Source organism: Meleagris gallopavo, chromosome Z (genome assembly GCF_905368555.1).
Source record: "Meleagris gallopavo chromosome Z, MGAL_WU_HG_1.1, whole genome shotgun sequence".
NCBI classification, from domain to species: Eukaryota; Metazoa; Chordata; class Aves; order Galliformes; family Phasianidae; genus Meleagris; species Meleagris gallopavo.
Genome location: NC_139435.1, coordinates 31521585 through 31537903, shown reverse-complemented (window position 1 = coordinate 31537903; position 16319 = coordinate 31521585). Strand labels below are relative to the sequence as shown.

Sequence of the window (16319 nt, the reverse complement as noted above, 5' to 3'; positions counted from 1 at the left end):
AGAGATACTTCAGCCCTCTGATCATCATTGCCTTCAGGATCCACTCCAAAAGCTCCATCTTTCCCAAGATGGAGGCCCAGATCTGGACACAATGTTCCAGATAGGCCTCAGGAGCACAGCCATTTCTCTTGCCCATTAAGCCAGTTAATAAATATCCCAATGATTACAAATATGGCATTGTAAAGAAATACTTAGCAGGTTATTGACAACATTTTGAAAAAAACACATTTTCCCCTCAAACCAACTAATCATTCAACCAACCGACCAAAACAAGAAACAAACAGATAAAAACCCCAAACTTTATTGAAATTAACTTAAAAGAAAATGTGACATAATTGCTATAGTGCTGTGCATCCTAGATCAAAATTAGAAAATTCCTTAGTACATATTGTGGTATTTAGAAACACAACAGTGATGCTCGGGTTGTTCAACTCATTCGGTCTTTTTCCTCCTTTCTCTCTCTCACACCGTTTTTATCTGAAATGTTTTAATTCTGGGATTTCCATGATAAATAAATAACAAACATTTTAGTTTAATTGCTGATTATTTCCCCCAGTTAGAGTACAGTGTAGTGGCATATTTACTGTTTTAGAAGACCTCTTTCTTTAGAAGAGTAGAGAGGCCTATGAGCCTCTGCTAATCTTAATGGACTGCCTTGTGAGTTTTTTGCTAGGTGGTGGTTTAGACTTGTGATGTAGTACATGAGTGCAACATTCTGGAAGGCTGAAGAAGCCACTTTTCAATATTGTTTGTTTTAATGGAAGGTGAAACGAAGTTAGGAGAAAATGCAGATCTATCTTACAGTATCTGTTGAACAGTGCTTTCTTTTGTGCTTTTCAGTTGTAATTTACCATGATGTGCTTCATCCAAAGCTTTCTGGAACAACTTTCCATTGATTTTAACAACCTTTAGCTGAGGCCCATGCTGTACAAAACTGATTTTTTTTCATAGTCATGTCATCATTATTCCGTGTCTAAAAATATTGCCTTGTGTAGTGGAAAACGTTTTGTCTCCCTTAAGTCTTTTTTGTTTTGCTGCTCTAAAATACAATAGAAAATGAAATTCTGTCTGCCTGGGAGTCAGTGGTAAAATCCATGCCGAATTTCATGAAATCAGGATTCATGCAGAAGTTCTTAGATGCGTGAAAATGAGAGTCAAACTTTGTCTTTCAGAATGTAATGCAACATAATGAAGTGGCAACTTTATTCATTGGCTGAAGGTATAAGCAAGCAAATTTATATTCTTTTCATGCAGATACAAACTTTTTCATAGTACATTTTTTTCGTATCACTTTTCTTCTCCGAACATCCATATAAGTCTTTCACTGTGCTGTACCTTCTGCTTTTCATTTTCTGAAAAATCTATAATAAAAGCCTTTTGTGATGCATACCTTAATGTAAAAGGTTTCTTGGTTTCCAACAACAACTTCTGAATGTTTCTGACTGTAGCTAGTATCACGGTGTCTTCCAGATGGATAAAATTAAGTGTTCATATCTCATCTTTTCCTACTGAATCCAGCAAGTTTTGGAAAGAAACTTCATTCTTTCACATTCATCCACATGTGGCAAGATACCTGTGTAAATCTCTTCTTAACGTGCACGTCAAAAAAGAGCTCAGCTAATATGATGAAGTATGGGAAACATTCATTTCAGGCTATGACAAAATGCAAACCCTTTAAAACTTAAGAAAGTTCACATACACACACACACACACAAACACACACACGCAGATGTAGTATGTACATATTCTAGGCACAACTTATTTTATAACACATCTGGGGAAAGTTGTTAGGTTCCAAAATGAGCAGCATATGGTCTTTATGAATTATAAAAGAAATATTTTGAATAAATATGTGTCGTGATTTATTTTACATAAGCAAATAAGGGAATTTAAATTAAAAAGATAAATCTGTGTTTGGGACAAAAATCTGAAATGCTGAGTATGCTTATTGCTATTTAGGTTCCAAGAAGTGCTTCTAGGTCCTTGAATTTCTTTCAACTGTATGGTAACTGGATTTACTCCCAGAGCTCCAATTCTTAACTAGGGCAGTTTAAAAACTAAACAAGGGCTGAGTCAGTTAATTAATTTAAATGAGATTACAAATCAGAAACACATTACGTAATGTTGATTTAATTACCATTTTTTATTTACCTAATTAAAACACTCTGAAGAAAAGTTAACAATCTTGACAATGACTGGTTGGGTGACTTGGCAGCAGCAGATCTGAACTACTGATAAAAGAGGAGGTGAAGGTGGGAGCCCGTTGCGACCTGCACTACTCTGACACCCTGAAGCATCATGTGCTGCCTCTTTGCTTTGCTGCCATCCCTAGTCACTGGGTGGGACAAAAGTGGAACCATCTCAGCTGCAGGACTGCCATGACTGCCTCCTTGAAGCCGTGCCACCTGCACATCCCACAAAGACATGCTTTCTGCTTTTCAAGCCCTGGAAATGAGGTTTCTTTCTTTCTTTCTCCTTCATCTCTTCCTCTCCATCCATGGAGTATCAAAGAGCAAGTGTATATTTACATTATGAGAAAAGATGAAATTAGTGTCTGTCACTGAGTGAAATGGGTGTAAAGGTAAATGAAAGAATCATGGAAGTCTATTTGATTAGTATGAGTATCGAGGAGAATTAATTAATAAGGCATGAATCAATAATTAAAAAAAAAAATTCTGGATTCTATCTCTATTTCTTTTCAAGAACTTCATCTTTATACTACTGCAGAGAGCTTCAAAAGCAAAATCCTTTGTAGAGTATGAGTCATAAGGGAAGTATAGCATAGCTTACATTTGAATTACTGCATCTTCTCCTAATGGCTGAAAAAAAAAAACGACAAAAAAATTAGACACCTGAGGTGGAGAATACTAACAATTCCTCTGGAAAATGTTGAAAAGCTGAAGGAATTGTATGTCTTTGCTGGGTAATATTTTTTCTGCTTTCCACTGCTTCCTGTTGAAGAAGTCTTTTTTTTGGGGTGCAAAATGAGAAATCATCTTGCCTGAGTTGCAAACAATCATCTTTTTTCCCCTCTGCCTTATGTAGCTGAGAATGAGGCATTCTTTCTCCTGTGTAGGGCAGAGGAAATTGGTATTTTTTTTCTCATCACTAGCAGGCCTCAACAGTCAGTTTTATTTAACCCCAGAAGTGGTGAGAAATGCCTGCACCTACAGACACTTTTTGAGATTAAACCCTGGAAATGAAAATATGAGAAGCTACCCAATGTAAAATATACTGCCTTCTTTACTTATCTTTTCACAGATTCATAGAATTGTTAACATTGGAAAAAACCTCTAAGTTCAATTCCAACTGTCATCCAATCACAACCATGCCCAATATACCATGTCTCTAAATGCTACAGCTACACATTTCTTGGACACTTCTAGAGTTGTCCATTGTCTTAAAAAAGGAGTAATTTGAGATAAAACATTTAAATTTTCAGATGGACACCACGCTGAATCAAAGCAGATTATACAGAATATATCAGTAATGTTAGAGTTACATGAACAGCTGCCAGGTAAAAAAACAAGGACTGATCTGAACCAGTGTAATACCAGCTGTTCATGGGACAGCAAGTAATCAAGGCACTAATCAACTACTGAGAGAAAGAAGAAAGGAAGAAAGGAAGAGAAAGGAAGGAAGGAAGGAAGGAAGGAAGGAAGGAAGGAAGGAAGGAAGGAAGGAAGGAAGGAAGGAAGGAAGGAAGGAAGGAAGGAAGGAAAGAAGGAAGGAAGGAAGGAAGGAAGGAAGGAAGGAAGGAAGGAAGGAAGGAAGGAAGGAAGGAAGGAAGGAAAAGCATGTAAAATTGGGAGCAACCTAAATGAAAATTTAGGTTGAAAATTTTGGTTTCATCGCATTTGTATGAGGAGGTTGTTTTGCTACTGGTTGAATAGGTTTACTTACAACTAGTAAAAGAAGTCTTTGTGCATATAATTATTTGGTAAAAAAATTGAATAAAATGCCATCTAGATAGACAGTTAGTCTGCTTTATGTCTTTCTCCATCACACTGAAAGAAAAATAAGTAATTTTTTAAACTGAGTGCTCATACTGTTAAACAAATTAATGACCTTTTGCAGAAGACAAAGAGAGATTTAAAGTGTCTTAACATGCCTGTTGCTGCCTTGCATTGTGTGGCTTTCCTAAAACGTGTCTTTCTCCCGCCTTCAGAAGAACATTACTCTGATTTCTCTTTTCATTCAGTGTTCTGCTCACAAAATTGTTAGTCTTATAATTTGTTCCTATTATGATCATGGTTCTCTTGTTCTTTGTAAGGCCATTTGTATCCAATAAAATCAGAAACAGAATGCTTTATAATTACTGACACTGGTGAGAGAATTGGATCATCATAGGCCATCTTGGGTCTCTCTCTTTCATCATGAGAATGAAATGCTTCTGTGTGTTTTAAGTGAAGACTTATATAGGTTGATTCTCACATTCAGCACACAATAATTCATTGCTTTTTTGAGATGACTGAAACCCAAATACATTAGTAGAATCTACTTCTCAGACCACTGTGAGAGAATTAATCTGTAAAAATCATGTTTAATTAGAACTTAACATAATGCAAAGCTAAGTCTCACTGGCAAATTATAATAATTAGCTAACCATCTATCCCTGTAACTCCAAAATTCTTTGTTATGTTTGTCTTACTATTATATGAAAAATAGTTATTTTAAATGACATTGATCTGTTAACTAGTTTGATGAATCCATAAAGAAACCGTGTTGACGGAGAGAAATTAGGACTCGAAGATTTCTTCACAAGAACTGAAAAATATTCTTCACTTTCTTCAGCTTTTCAGTAATTTTAACACAAGAAAGCTTTGAAAATTATCTGTTAGACTATGTTAATCCAGTTTCAAGTTTCTATCCGCTCCAAACTTTACTGCCCAAGCTTCATTGAATGCATCTGCTATCAAATTGGTACTTCATTTAGTTACCTATACTTTAACCATTATTTTGGACCATTACTGTGTAAAACTGTTCCTCTCTAGTAATTTAAATAATGATTTGTATGGTTTGCAGAAACAGAGAATACGCGTTCAAAATATGTTCCCCCTCTTGATAATGAAACTCTTATTCTTGTTGAAACATAAGGAAAAAGGCGTTAGTTCATATGAAGATCTATATGCAGGAAAAAATCATATTTTTAACATTCTTTCGAGTTGATTGGTTTTTGAAATGGGCTTAATTTTTTAACAAGATCTGATGCATCTTATGAAAAGTTGTAGACATTTTTAAATATCTACATAGTATTCACTATTTTCAGATTTTTTTCTGGCAGTTTAGGAGACATTCTTGACACAGCAAACTAACTCAAGAAAAACAACAAAAGATCTGATAATGCAGCATTTACTATTAATTGATTAAAAGTACATTTTATTACCTATGAAGAAATACAAGTGTTCCATTGGTTTACTCATGAGAGAGTTTTCTCTGTACTGGCAAAACTGCATAATTCGTCTTAACTGAAACACTGTTCCTTACAACCCACTAGCGATTTTACAGAAGCCTTAGATTTAGCATAGCTTAAAAACAAAAATGCTATTCTAACAGCAAATTTTTTAAGGAATGGTAACAGTGTATTAGATCCAACAATTTTACACACAAAAATGCTATTCTAACAGCAAATTTTTTAAGGAATGGTAACAGTGTATTAGATCCAACAATTTTACACACAAAAATGCTATTCTAACAGCAAATTTTTTAAGGAATGGTAACAGTGTATTAGATCCAACAATTTTAAGTTAAAATTGCGAGTTTAGCAGAGCATGACTTTTCTTTACCTGTGATATCCAGAGAAGAAATGATTAGACATAAGAAAAAGAAAATAAAAACACTAACTTAGATTGTTTTTGTGAAGAATCTTCCATATAGTTTCAAACCTTTCACAGCTTATGTAGCAATACACAGAAAAGTAAGTTAGATTTTCTTTAAGGCCCTTTCAGTAAAGGATATGATGTCCGGCACATATCAGAGTTCATAGAAAATTGAGAGTAAACCTGACCAGCTATGGTGACAAGAATTTCAGGAGCCCCTGATGATGTGCAGTGGGAATGACTGTCCAAGGGTTCAAGATCCCAAACTGTTGGATGTGCAAAATTTGACCAGAACTTATCCTTCATTCTTCCTAGAGTGGGTTGAAGAAAATAGAAAAAATTCTGTGTAGAAGAAATTCTGTGTGAAATTTGCTTTCTAGTGAAGACTTGTGCAAGAGTGATTTCATTCTTTATTGTAAAATTTAACTGTGTTTTTAATAGCTTTGGAACTGGGTTTTACGTGTGCCTTGGTTTTCCAGTTCTCTGATAGATCCTCAAATGCTTTCTTGTCTGTTGAGTTCAGCTCAAGATAGTTCAGGTGAATAATTTACAGGCCACAGAGGTACATTTGCGTTCTGAACTTCTCATCTTCAGAATTTGAGCTGTGAAACTGATTTCTATCTCAGTTGATACCACTGATACAATTGAGTTTGTGTTGACTTAAACTACTTGAAAGGTGTGTGTGTCAAGCATGTTTGCTAAGTTACATAGCAGATGGTAAAAGATTTTAATGAGCTCTACGTAGCAAGTAACCTTCTAGGTTGAAGGCTATGTTGGCTTTAAGGAGGCTGAAGGACAAGTATTTGTTGATATGTACTCTTCCTTTTTTTTCTCTGTGCTTTTTTATTTTCTCTTTAATTTAACTCTGCAAGCAGCAACATTCAATAACTCTGACATCACTCAGATTCAGTTGGCAGTAAGAATTTCTGTAGGACTGTGATATAGTCCTTTGGAGGTCCTCTGCTACTAATGAACATGGTTGCACTTTGAGTTAATGGATTTTTTTTTTTTTTTTAATTGAGCCCACTCATATACTGAATGAATAGGTTGTGTTTCATTTAATTTCTTACACTCTTTGAGTACAAGAGTGTCTTTCATGTCTTAATTTGTTAAAAAAAATTCTTATAGCAAAGAAAGGTTTTGTTATATTACTGGTGTGGGCATACAGAAAGAAGATTGTTTTAAGAGCAATTACTTTTATACCATTTATTGTCTAGTACATAGACCAGATTTCACTCTCATCTTGATTCATCAAGTGCATGTACCAAGAACACATTTGAAGTATACAGCACTTGTTTTTTAATAGTCTTATGTTACATAACCTTCATTTCCCAACAGCAGTTCTTACAGACTGGGAACACAAAGGCTATATTGTTTTAAATTGGACAGTAATATCTACAATGCAGATCTGAGCCTGTGGAAGCATCATAGGCTTTTGTGCTTTAAGGGAAGGTTAAAGAAACAGGATTCATCACTGCAAAGTCCATTAGTTTCCTGATCCAGTACATATTTCTGGTCATTGCCCAAGAAGAAGCTACCTCTCCTCTGCTGATTGTGCAATATTGTATTTGGGGGATGGAGGGAAAGGGAATGAAAAGGTACCCTTGTAGATGTGTTTACATCCTGAATGTTTACCTGAATGACTGTTTTGTCCTTGTTCAGTGATCTATGAGTTTCCCTTGTTAGGATCATTGCATCTTTCACAATGTTTCTGGTTCTGCATAAAATGGGTAACACATAGTATGTTTGTTCACTAATACCTTCATGTAGGAAGTCAGGGAAATGACCTTTAAATAACAAAGTTAAGTATTAGTTTAATACTGAAGGAAGGTATTAAAAGGATGTGAGATACTTTCAAAACAAATTAGTAAAACATTTCTTTGATTTCTTTATAGATTCTGGACAACCAGGAAGTCCAAGCCACAATGATCCTGCCAAGAATCCACCAGGTAAATATAAGTTCCAGAACATGTGCAATCTAACATTGTCTGAGAACAAAGATACTACTGTTAATAGTTAAAGAGAGCATAATTGATCAACAACATATTTTGCGCTGTTAGGTACATATAATTGGGACAAGCTGTGATTACTTTAGCTCTTTTAAACTGGCAATGCCTCAATTGTAGTTTCATCAAGATTCGGTTAATATATGGAATTTTTCTTTCAGTTCATGTTTTTTCAAAGTTTCTAAGTGGGGATGGACTGAGGAGTGAGATGAAAAGATCTCCAAATAACTTTACTTTTCAAAAGTTCCCACTTACTAGAATTAGCCTTAATGTCAGACAAAACACAACTGCCCTACCTCTAAGTCTGTGTACTGAGTTAACAACAACTTTCCTTTAGTTTCAATTTTCATGTGCATTTCAAAGTGTAAATATGTTCATTTTTTGTAAAAGTACAGAGCAGTCAGAGCAGTTTTTGAACACACTGTTAATGGATCATTTTAGCGACATTTGGCACTTTTTTGAGAGAGATTTCAGTGATTTCATGGAAACAGTCCTTTCAAGGATTCTCCAAAAATAAAAATTCTAGTGAAAATCAAAACCACACTGCCATTTCACACTGTTTTGGCCAAAAACTCTTTGTACCTTTGTGGAGTTATCCTTCCAAATCAATTTGGCAGTGTTGGTAAGTCTTGTAAGTCTTTTGTTTTTTATGAATTTTATCAGAGTAAGACAAACAAATGTAAGAGACTTCCTCATACTATAACTTCTTAAAGAGTAAGGAGTGACTCCTGCCATCAAAACAGTACTGTATCTTCACATTTCTCTCAGAAGAATCAATCTCAGAAGAAACAACTATCATTAATAAGCTTGAGCTAGCTTAGTTTGCTTTTTCTTAATAGAAAATGAACTACATTCTAACCAAGAACTAACTGTGTGACGGTAGGCTGTTACATATACATGAGTATTTTCTGGATTTGGTAAAACATTAGGGAGAACAGCCTACATTGTGGCTATACAGTTTTGTACCATAGATAGGATCAAAGCATTCTCAGTACGTTTTGGAATGTGCCATGTGTGCTGGAACTGAATACTCAACAGTGGAAAAACCACTATAACTTATTATACAAAAAATCTGCATTCTTTTATTATAAAGAGCGGCAACATATTTCTTGAAATTTGCTGAAATGTTTTGGAGTTATGATGACAGAAGAAGTAAAAAAACTAATCAAGCTGTTTTTTAAGTGTTTTTGATCATTATTTATTTATTTATTTATTTATTTATTTATTTATGAAATACATGACATAAATTATGGAGGATAATGGTTCAAATCCCTTTTTTGGATTTGGAAATCCCTTAATTATCAGAAAATTTACACCTGAAACAGAACTGATTTTTTTCCTCATCGATAAATACAATTTTGTAAAATTTGGAACATTTGACCTTAGAGAATTTGTTCTAAATTATTTATACTTGTTAATGTAAGGAAAGCCAAATGCATTATATCTCATCATTTTGAAGGATCCTTTGTAGCCTCAGAATTTGAGAAAGTGAAGGCCAGTTGTGGAAACTTATCTTCATTGTTTTAAAATTCTGTTTTAAAATGCCATTCAAAATTTGGTGTAGGAGAACAGAAGTATGTATTTCACTAGAGAGGATCACAACTTTTTGTGTCCAGCCCCATCAACTCAGTCTCAACTCTGGATTACTCTAGAAAGAGATACTCTTGCTGCCAACAACACAACTATGTGGCAGGCAGCAGAGGAGCCTCATAGGCTTTCTTTTGGCAGTATTGCAGGACAGGATCAGTTGCCGTGATGTCTGATGAACTCCATTGTACCAGGAGCCAGCAGGAGATAGTGGCAGAGAAATCTTTTGCTGGACTTATCATGAAACTTTATGCTTGTAATTTGAGCATAACACTTTCTCATACTTTGGAGTCATTGTTGACGGCATTGTTCCTTTTATCTGTAGCCAAGGGAGGACAGAAAATGCGAGCTGTGCCTTGCTTCCATTGAAACCCTTCATTTGAGCAGAGACAGTAGCATAATTAGATGTCATCTGTTTATTTGAGGATGTATGAAATTCTAGCATCATTCAGCTTCCCTGGGTGACACTGTTTTGCAGTTAAAATGGCAGAGAGAAAGCACTGAGGTTTGTGGGACTGCCAAATACAAGTCTTCTGGGCTTGTACAAGGATATATGTTGGAGTCATACTCCCATAGATTTGTCTGCTTAAAAGGGACTATTCTCCTGTTCTTTTCTTACTAAATTTCATGACTCCTTCGTGTTCTTAAGACAAGCAGTCACTTCTGTCAAAATCTCGGAGGACATACACTCTGAGGTGCTGTATTTTTTTGCACCAGGCTAGGAGCAGAGGGACTGGCTATGCAAGAAGGGTCCTGTTCTTTCAACATGTTTTGGTTTGATGCTTGAATATCAAAGAGCCAGGTTGTTGGCAAGGCATAGGTGCTGTTAGTGCTTGGATGCCACTAGTCTTCACAAAGACTTTGCCAAGGAAGAAGAGACTGGAAACGAAGTTGTAGTTAGTGAGATTGCTGGTGTTAAAAGTGTTTTTTCTAGGTTTGGCTAGACTATTACATTCTTTAAGGTGTCTGGTAATTTGCTGTCTTAACTATGGTAACGTCATGTGCCAAACAAAAGAACGTTAAGAACCCTTGTTGGAATTCTTTATAATTGGTTCTTAAAAATACACTGAATATTTTGATAGCATAACACAGTGCTAAGTGTAGTTTGTGGTGAAAGTGGTATTTAGCTTTTGTAGCAAGATCCACAGATATCCTCCTCTAAATTTTATTTTTCAAAAACTTTTATTGGGTTTATTTCTGAAGAATGAAATGTGATTTTTTTGTGAGCTGGACTGTAAAGGTCACTTCTGCAAAGGGATTGTTTTGTTTGCTGCTGACATCTAGATGAGCTGAGCTGAACTGAGAGAAGAGTTTGGATACCATTGTTGCCCAGACCAGTCATTAAGCACCTAGAATCTACAGGTTTATTTGGTGTTAGCTGTTAAAAATGTATATAGCTTCTGAGAGTGAATAGACATGGTACCATTGGACCAAGCCATACCTGGATCAGTTAGTGCTTAAAATGAAAATAGATGGAGCAGAGGTGACTACTAGTTAAAAAATACCCACAAAACAGCAATAACAAAACCAGCAAGCAACAACTCCTCTTTATGTCTGGGTATCTATTCAGCTACTGCTGAAGGCATGTTTCTAAAGCAGGAAGACCCTCCTTTGCGGCAGTTTCAGTGTAATTCTATATTATTTGCTACCAGTGAATTTCAGTGTAGATATGATCTTATGCGTGTCCCAAGAGTGTAGCTTAAGGAAATTAAGAAATGAGCCTTCCTTACTATCTGTGCGACACAAAGTATTTGCGAAGCTGTGGGTTGGTTGGTATGGAAGGAAAATGAACTGCTCTTTCAGTGAGTTCATCTATTAGGCATAAGACACTTAGGGGGGTGTGTAAAAAGAGAAAAACATCCAGAACCATTTATAAGCTAATGATATTCACACCACCCATAAAAATTTGGCTCTGATGATATCTTCTTCACTGGTCAGTTCTTCTATTAATTGATTTTCTGTGTTTTTTTCCATTTTATTTTTCTCTCCTCTCCTCACTGCCTACTGGCCACAATTGTTAAGATACTGGCAAAGTTACCTGCTACTCGTCATTGGCGTGAGATTGCAGCTTGGCAGGCTTGACTTACACATTGGCATTAAAATGTCTTTGTGCAGTTGTTTGAGTGCCAGGGTGCTCAAATCTTTCAAGGCAGTCTTTTTAAACTGCTAAAATAAAGGTAGCAAATAGAGAGACTGATAGAGTAAAATGTTATGTTAATATGACAGTAAGATAGGATGGACATCTGAACAGAGTTTGAGCCTCATGGGGACTCCTCATGGAATCAATACTAGTTACTATTGGTGCTTCATCTTTTGACTTATGGATATAGTCACAAGGAGAATAGTTTTCTCTTGGTCAGATCTCTTCAGAATATAAGAGCTATTCTTGACCAGCACAACATCTTTCAGAAGTTGTGAAGAAAACCTAACCATCCTCAAATAGATGATTACGAACGTCATTGGCCAGGGAAGACAAATACATTCAGATTTTTGCTATTATTCAAACAGTTGAGGTCAGAAATTATTACAGCTGTTTTCTAGCAAATGGGACCTACTACGTTTTTTGTTTGTTTGTTTGTTTGTTTGTTTGCTTGTTCCCCCATAGAATCTATTCTGATTTAGCTGAATATCTTAATGTAAACATTGCAGACTCTATAAACTTAGTCAGGGTTGAATGTGGAATGAAGATGACTCAGGATCAAGCCTGTGTGCTAATGAATATTACATTTTTAATGTAGGGGTAAGAGATTTTTTGAGCAATTATCCTTTCAATTTTCATTCCTCACCATTTGCCGCCTTCTTTCCCCCATAGTAGCCCATGATATCTGAAGATAGGTCTCCGGTCTGAATGACAGATGGTTCGGTGAATCCCTAGACCCAACACTGCTACTCTGGTGTGGGTTTTCCCCTTGTATTTTTGCCAGAAATTTTGTTCTGGGAATCTTTTCTAAAGAAGACCTGAATGAAATCACAATCTATTCTTTTTTTTTTTTTTTTTCCTAATTAAAAAAGGTGTTGCCAAAAACCAGCCTCACCTATCTCTTAACATGCAAATCCCTCTTGCAGCTGTAGAGCCCCAAAGGCTTTTTTGAGCTTTCATATGGGCCAGCAGCCACAGGGAGAACATTCTTTTTGGATCAAGCCCTAAAGAATGTGTAATAAATTTGCCTATATGTGACTGTTTTAGAAATAAGTATTTCAGTTCTAACTTCTAGAACTTACAGCTTCAGAAATAACTTCTGAAAAGTAATGTGGTCTATACCTTTGCACTCTTTTGGAAATACAATAAGTAAATTTCTTTGAGTTTTGAATGACTCAGAACACAGACAGTTTCACTATTTTACTCCACTGCAAGTTACCTTCTTGTGGATGGTGAATTATTGCTCTAATTAGTAGGAACATAAGAGAAATTCCCTGTCTGTGTGAATTTTGTGTGAAAGGAATGATGCTGGAGTAGCAGTTTGGGAAACCAGGTAGAAGTACATTTAAACAAATGTGTATTCTGCACCTTGCTTTTTCATCATGGGAGTGGATATTCTGAAATGCTTGCTGTTTCCTGTATGCCTGCAGCCATGCCATCTTAGATAACAATCTTCAAATAAAACAGGGTTGGGTTTGGTTAGGGCTTGATTTTCTGTGGAGTTTTTGCTTTCCCAAATGCTCTATGAATTAGTAATGACAATGATTGAGAGGTAATGTCCTTACCTCTTTTTGCTCTCAGATCCACACCATTTGTGTGTGGTGTTCTGGGAGGCAGTTGAGCTATCTTGACAATCAGAAACCTTCACAGATTGCACAGACCCTTTTTCCAGGGGTATTTTTTGTTTTGCATGCAGGTTTGAATTTTGGTGTGAATTTTGCTGTCTATGGGTTTAGATTTACTTAAGAATTTTCATTCTAATGGATTATCCTTCTTTATGAACCTAGTGTGTAAATATTGCTGCTTTCACTTCTGAAGCAGTTGTGTTCAGTGGTGAACATACTGTTTTTTACTTCAAAACGTATACAGAACAAGAATTTTCTAAAAATAATCTGCAAGTTAGAACTCCAAAAAGCTGCTTTGGCACCAGAAAGTTCCTTTTTTGATACTGACTGACAGTCTTACACATGAAAAGAAACAGATCCACCAACATCTATAAAACCTTGGCTTGTGGATGTGGTCTGAGGCTCTCTGGAGTGGAAGGCACTAGGCATTTGTATTAGTCACCCTTTCTTTTCCTTACTAGATTTCAGGCCAGCTCACCTCTTGTATTTCAGCACATGGATTACAGATTCAATTAAGCTAGATGTTTACATCTTGAAATTACTGCGACACTGAAGACAATTACAATTCTGGTTATTAATGTCACAGTATGGAAAATCTCATTTGTTCTTGATAATGGCACAGACAACTTCTCAGGCCTTACTGTGCTAAAATGCTCAGTGGAGCTGGGATCTTTTTGCAGAGTGTTTTTTCACTGTCCCAGGGATGGCATCACTTCAGAGAAAAAAAAAAGCCTGAGAAATGGTGGTGATGCAACTACGCAACAAGGTCAGAGACAATCATGTGATAACCAAAATAGCCTCATTTTCTGGACAGGATATTAATTCAAGTGTTTCAACTGACATCACTACTGAAGTCTTTTCTGTCAATCCTTGGCTTGTGCTATATGCAATTAACTGCCCATAAGCAATTCTTGGCCTGTGAGAATCAGCTTCTGGTACTCTTTTAAGTTACAGTTTTCAAAATGTATGCAATGAGAAAATAAACTGCAAGTTCGCTAGACTCTATGATAAGTTATAATGTGAGACCACCATCCTTTTAATTATAAATAGTAGCTGCACTCCAGTAGCATTCCTACTGAAGATAGAACTTTCTGTAGAGGTTGATGCTATAGAGATCATTAAGAGCTGGTCTTTAAAGGTTTGATTTCAAAGAAGTGAAAAAAGAAGCAATACAACAAAATTGTTTAACCTGTAATTATAACAATTTCAGAAACTGGAGAAATACTATGTCACCTAGTTTAAAGTCAAGTTTCAGCTTTCTTAGTATTTAGACTGAGGCTTCCATCCTCTCTTCTGACAGTTATTCCTAATGTTGACCTGACTCACTGCTATTAAGTTTACCTATTGCTTTATAATTTCCCTTTTTAAAGGTCCAAAAGTTAGAGTACTTTAATACAAATTTCGGGGAGAGGTGTTACTGGACCTTATTCTCACCAACAGGGATGGACTTGTTAAGAAAGTAAAGATTGGGGGCAGTTTGGGTTGTAGTGATCACGAGACGGTGGAGTTCAAGATCCTGAGTGGAAGAAGCAAAGCAATAAATAGGATTGCTACCCTGGACTTTAGGAGAGCCAACTTCGATCTCTTCTGGGACCTACTTGGAGCTATCCCATTTTTGGGCTTGGGTGTTAGAAGATAAGGGGGCCTCTGAGAGCTGGTCAGCATTTAAACATCTCTTCTTCCAAACTCAGGATTGGTGCGTCCCTGTGAGCAAGAAATCGGGAAAAGGTGGCAGGAGACCTGTGTGGATGAGCAAGGAGCTCATGCGCAAGCTCAAAGGGAAGAAGAAGGTCCATGAAATGTGGAAAAAGGGTCTGATCGCTTGGGAAGAATATAGGAATGTAGTCAGGGCCTGCAGGGATGCAACGAGGAAGGCTAAAGCCCGCCTGGAATTGAATCTGGCTAAAGTGATAGAGAATAATAAAAAAAGGCTTCTTCACGTATGTTAACAGCAAAAGGAAAACTAGAGAGAATGTGGGCCCCTTACTAAGTGAGGGGGGGGTTCTGATAACGGGGGATGCTGAGAAGGCAGAGATACTGAATGCCTTCTTTACTTCCGTCTTCAGTGAAAAGGCTCTCCCTCAGGTTTCCCACACTCTGGAGGTTAGGGAGAGGGTCTGGGGAATGGGAGACTTCCCTTTAGTCAGGAAAGAGGACGTGCGTGAGCGCCTAGGCAGTACTAAGGTCCACAAGTCCATGGGGACCTGATGGGGTGCATCCACATGTGCTGAGGGAGCTGGCGGAGGTCATTGCCAAACCGCTCTCCATCATTTTTGAGAGGTCTTGGATAACAGGGGAGGTCCCTGAAGACTGGAGGATAGCCAATGTCACTCCAGTCTTCAAAAAGGGCAAGAAGGAAGATCCGGGTAATTATAGGCCTGTCAGCCTCACCTTCGTCCCTGGAAAGGTGATGGAACAGCTTGCGCTGGATACCATCTCCAGACAACTATCAGAAGTAGTCAGCATGGGTTCACCAAGGGGAGGTCGTGCTCGACCAACCTGGTGGCCTTCTATGATGCTGTCACACGCTGGGTGGATGGGGGAAGAGCGGTAGATGTAGTCTACCTTGATTTTAGAAAGGCATTTGATACTGTCTCCCACGACATCCTTATAACAAAGCTGAGGAAATGTGGGATAGATGAGTGGACAGTGAGGTGGGTTGAGAACTGGCTGACTGGCAGAACGCAGAGGGTCGTTGTTGGTGGTGCAGAGTCTGGCTGGAGACCTGTAACCAGTGGTGTCCCCCAGGGGTCTGTGCTGGGTCCGGTCTTGTTCAACATCTTCATCAATGACCTTGATGAGGGGATAGTGGCCGCCCTCGGCAAATTTGCTGATGATACGAAGTTGGGAGGATTTGCTGACACGCCTGAAGGCTGTGCTGCCATTCAGCGAGACCTAGACAGGCTGGAGAGCTGGGCAGTAAGAAACTGAATGAGGTTCAGCAAAAGCAAGTGTAGGGTCTTACACCTAAGGAGGAATAATTGCATGCACCAATACAGGCTGGGGGATGAGCTGCTGGAGAGGAGCTCTGCAGAGAGGGACCTGAGCGTCCTGGTGGACGACAGGTTGGCCGTGAGCCAGCAGTGTGCTCTCGTGGCCAAAAAGGCCAATGGCTTTCTGGGGTGCATTAAGAAGAGCGTGT

General features: G+C 37.5%; 1 protein-coding gene across 9 annotated transcripts in view; it reads left to right on the top strand.

Moving 5' to 3' along the window:
- Positions 1-16319, top strand: part of NFIB (nuclear factor I B) — a 176914-nt gene that overhangs the window by 92747 nt on the left and 67848 nt on the right. For all 9 annotated transcript variants that reach the window (XM_085213825.1, XM_085213823.1, XM_085213830.1 and 6 more), the window contains exon 3: positions 7715-7768. In XM_085213825.1, the coding sequence (XP_085069951.1) occupies positions 7715-7768 (54 nt within the window). The remainder of the gene's footprint in view (positions 1-7714; positions 7769-16319) is intronic.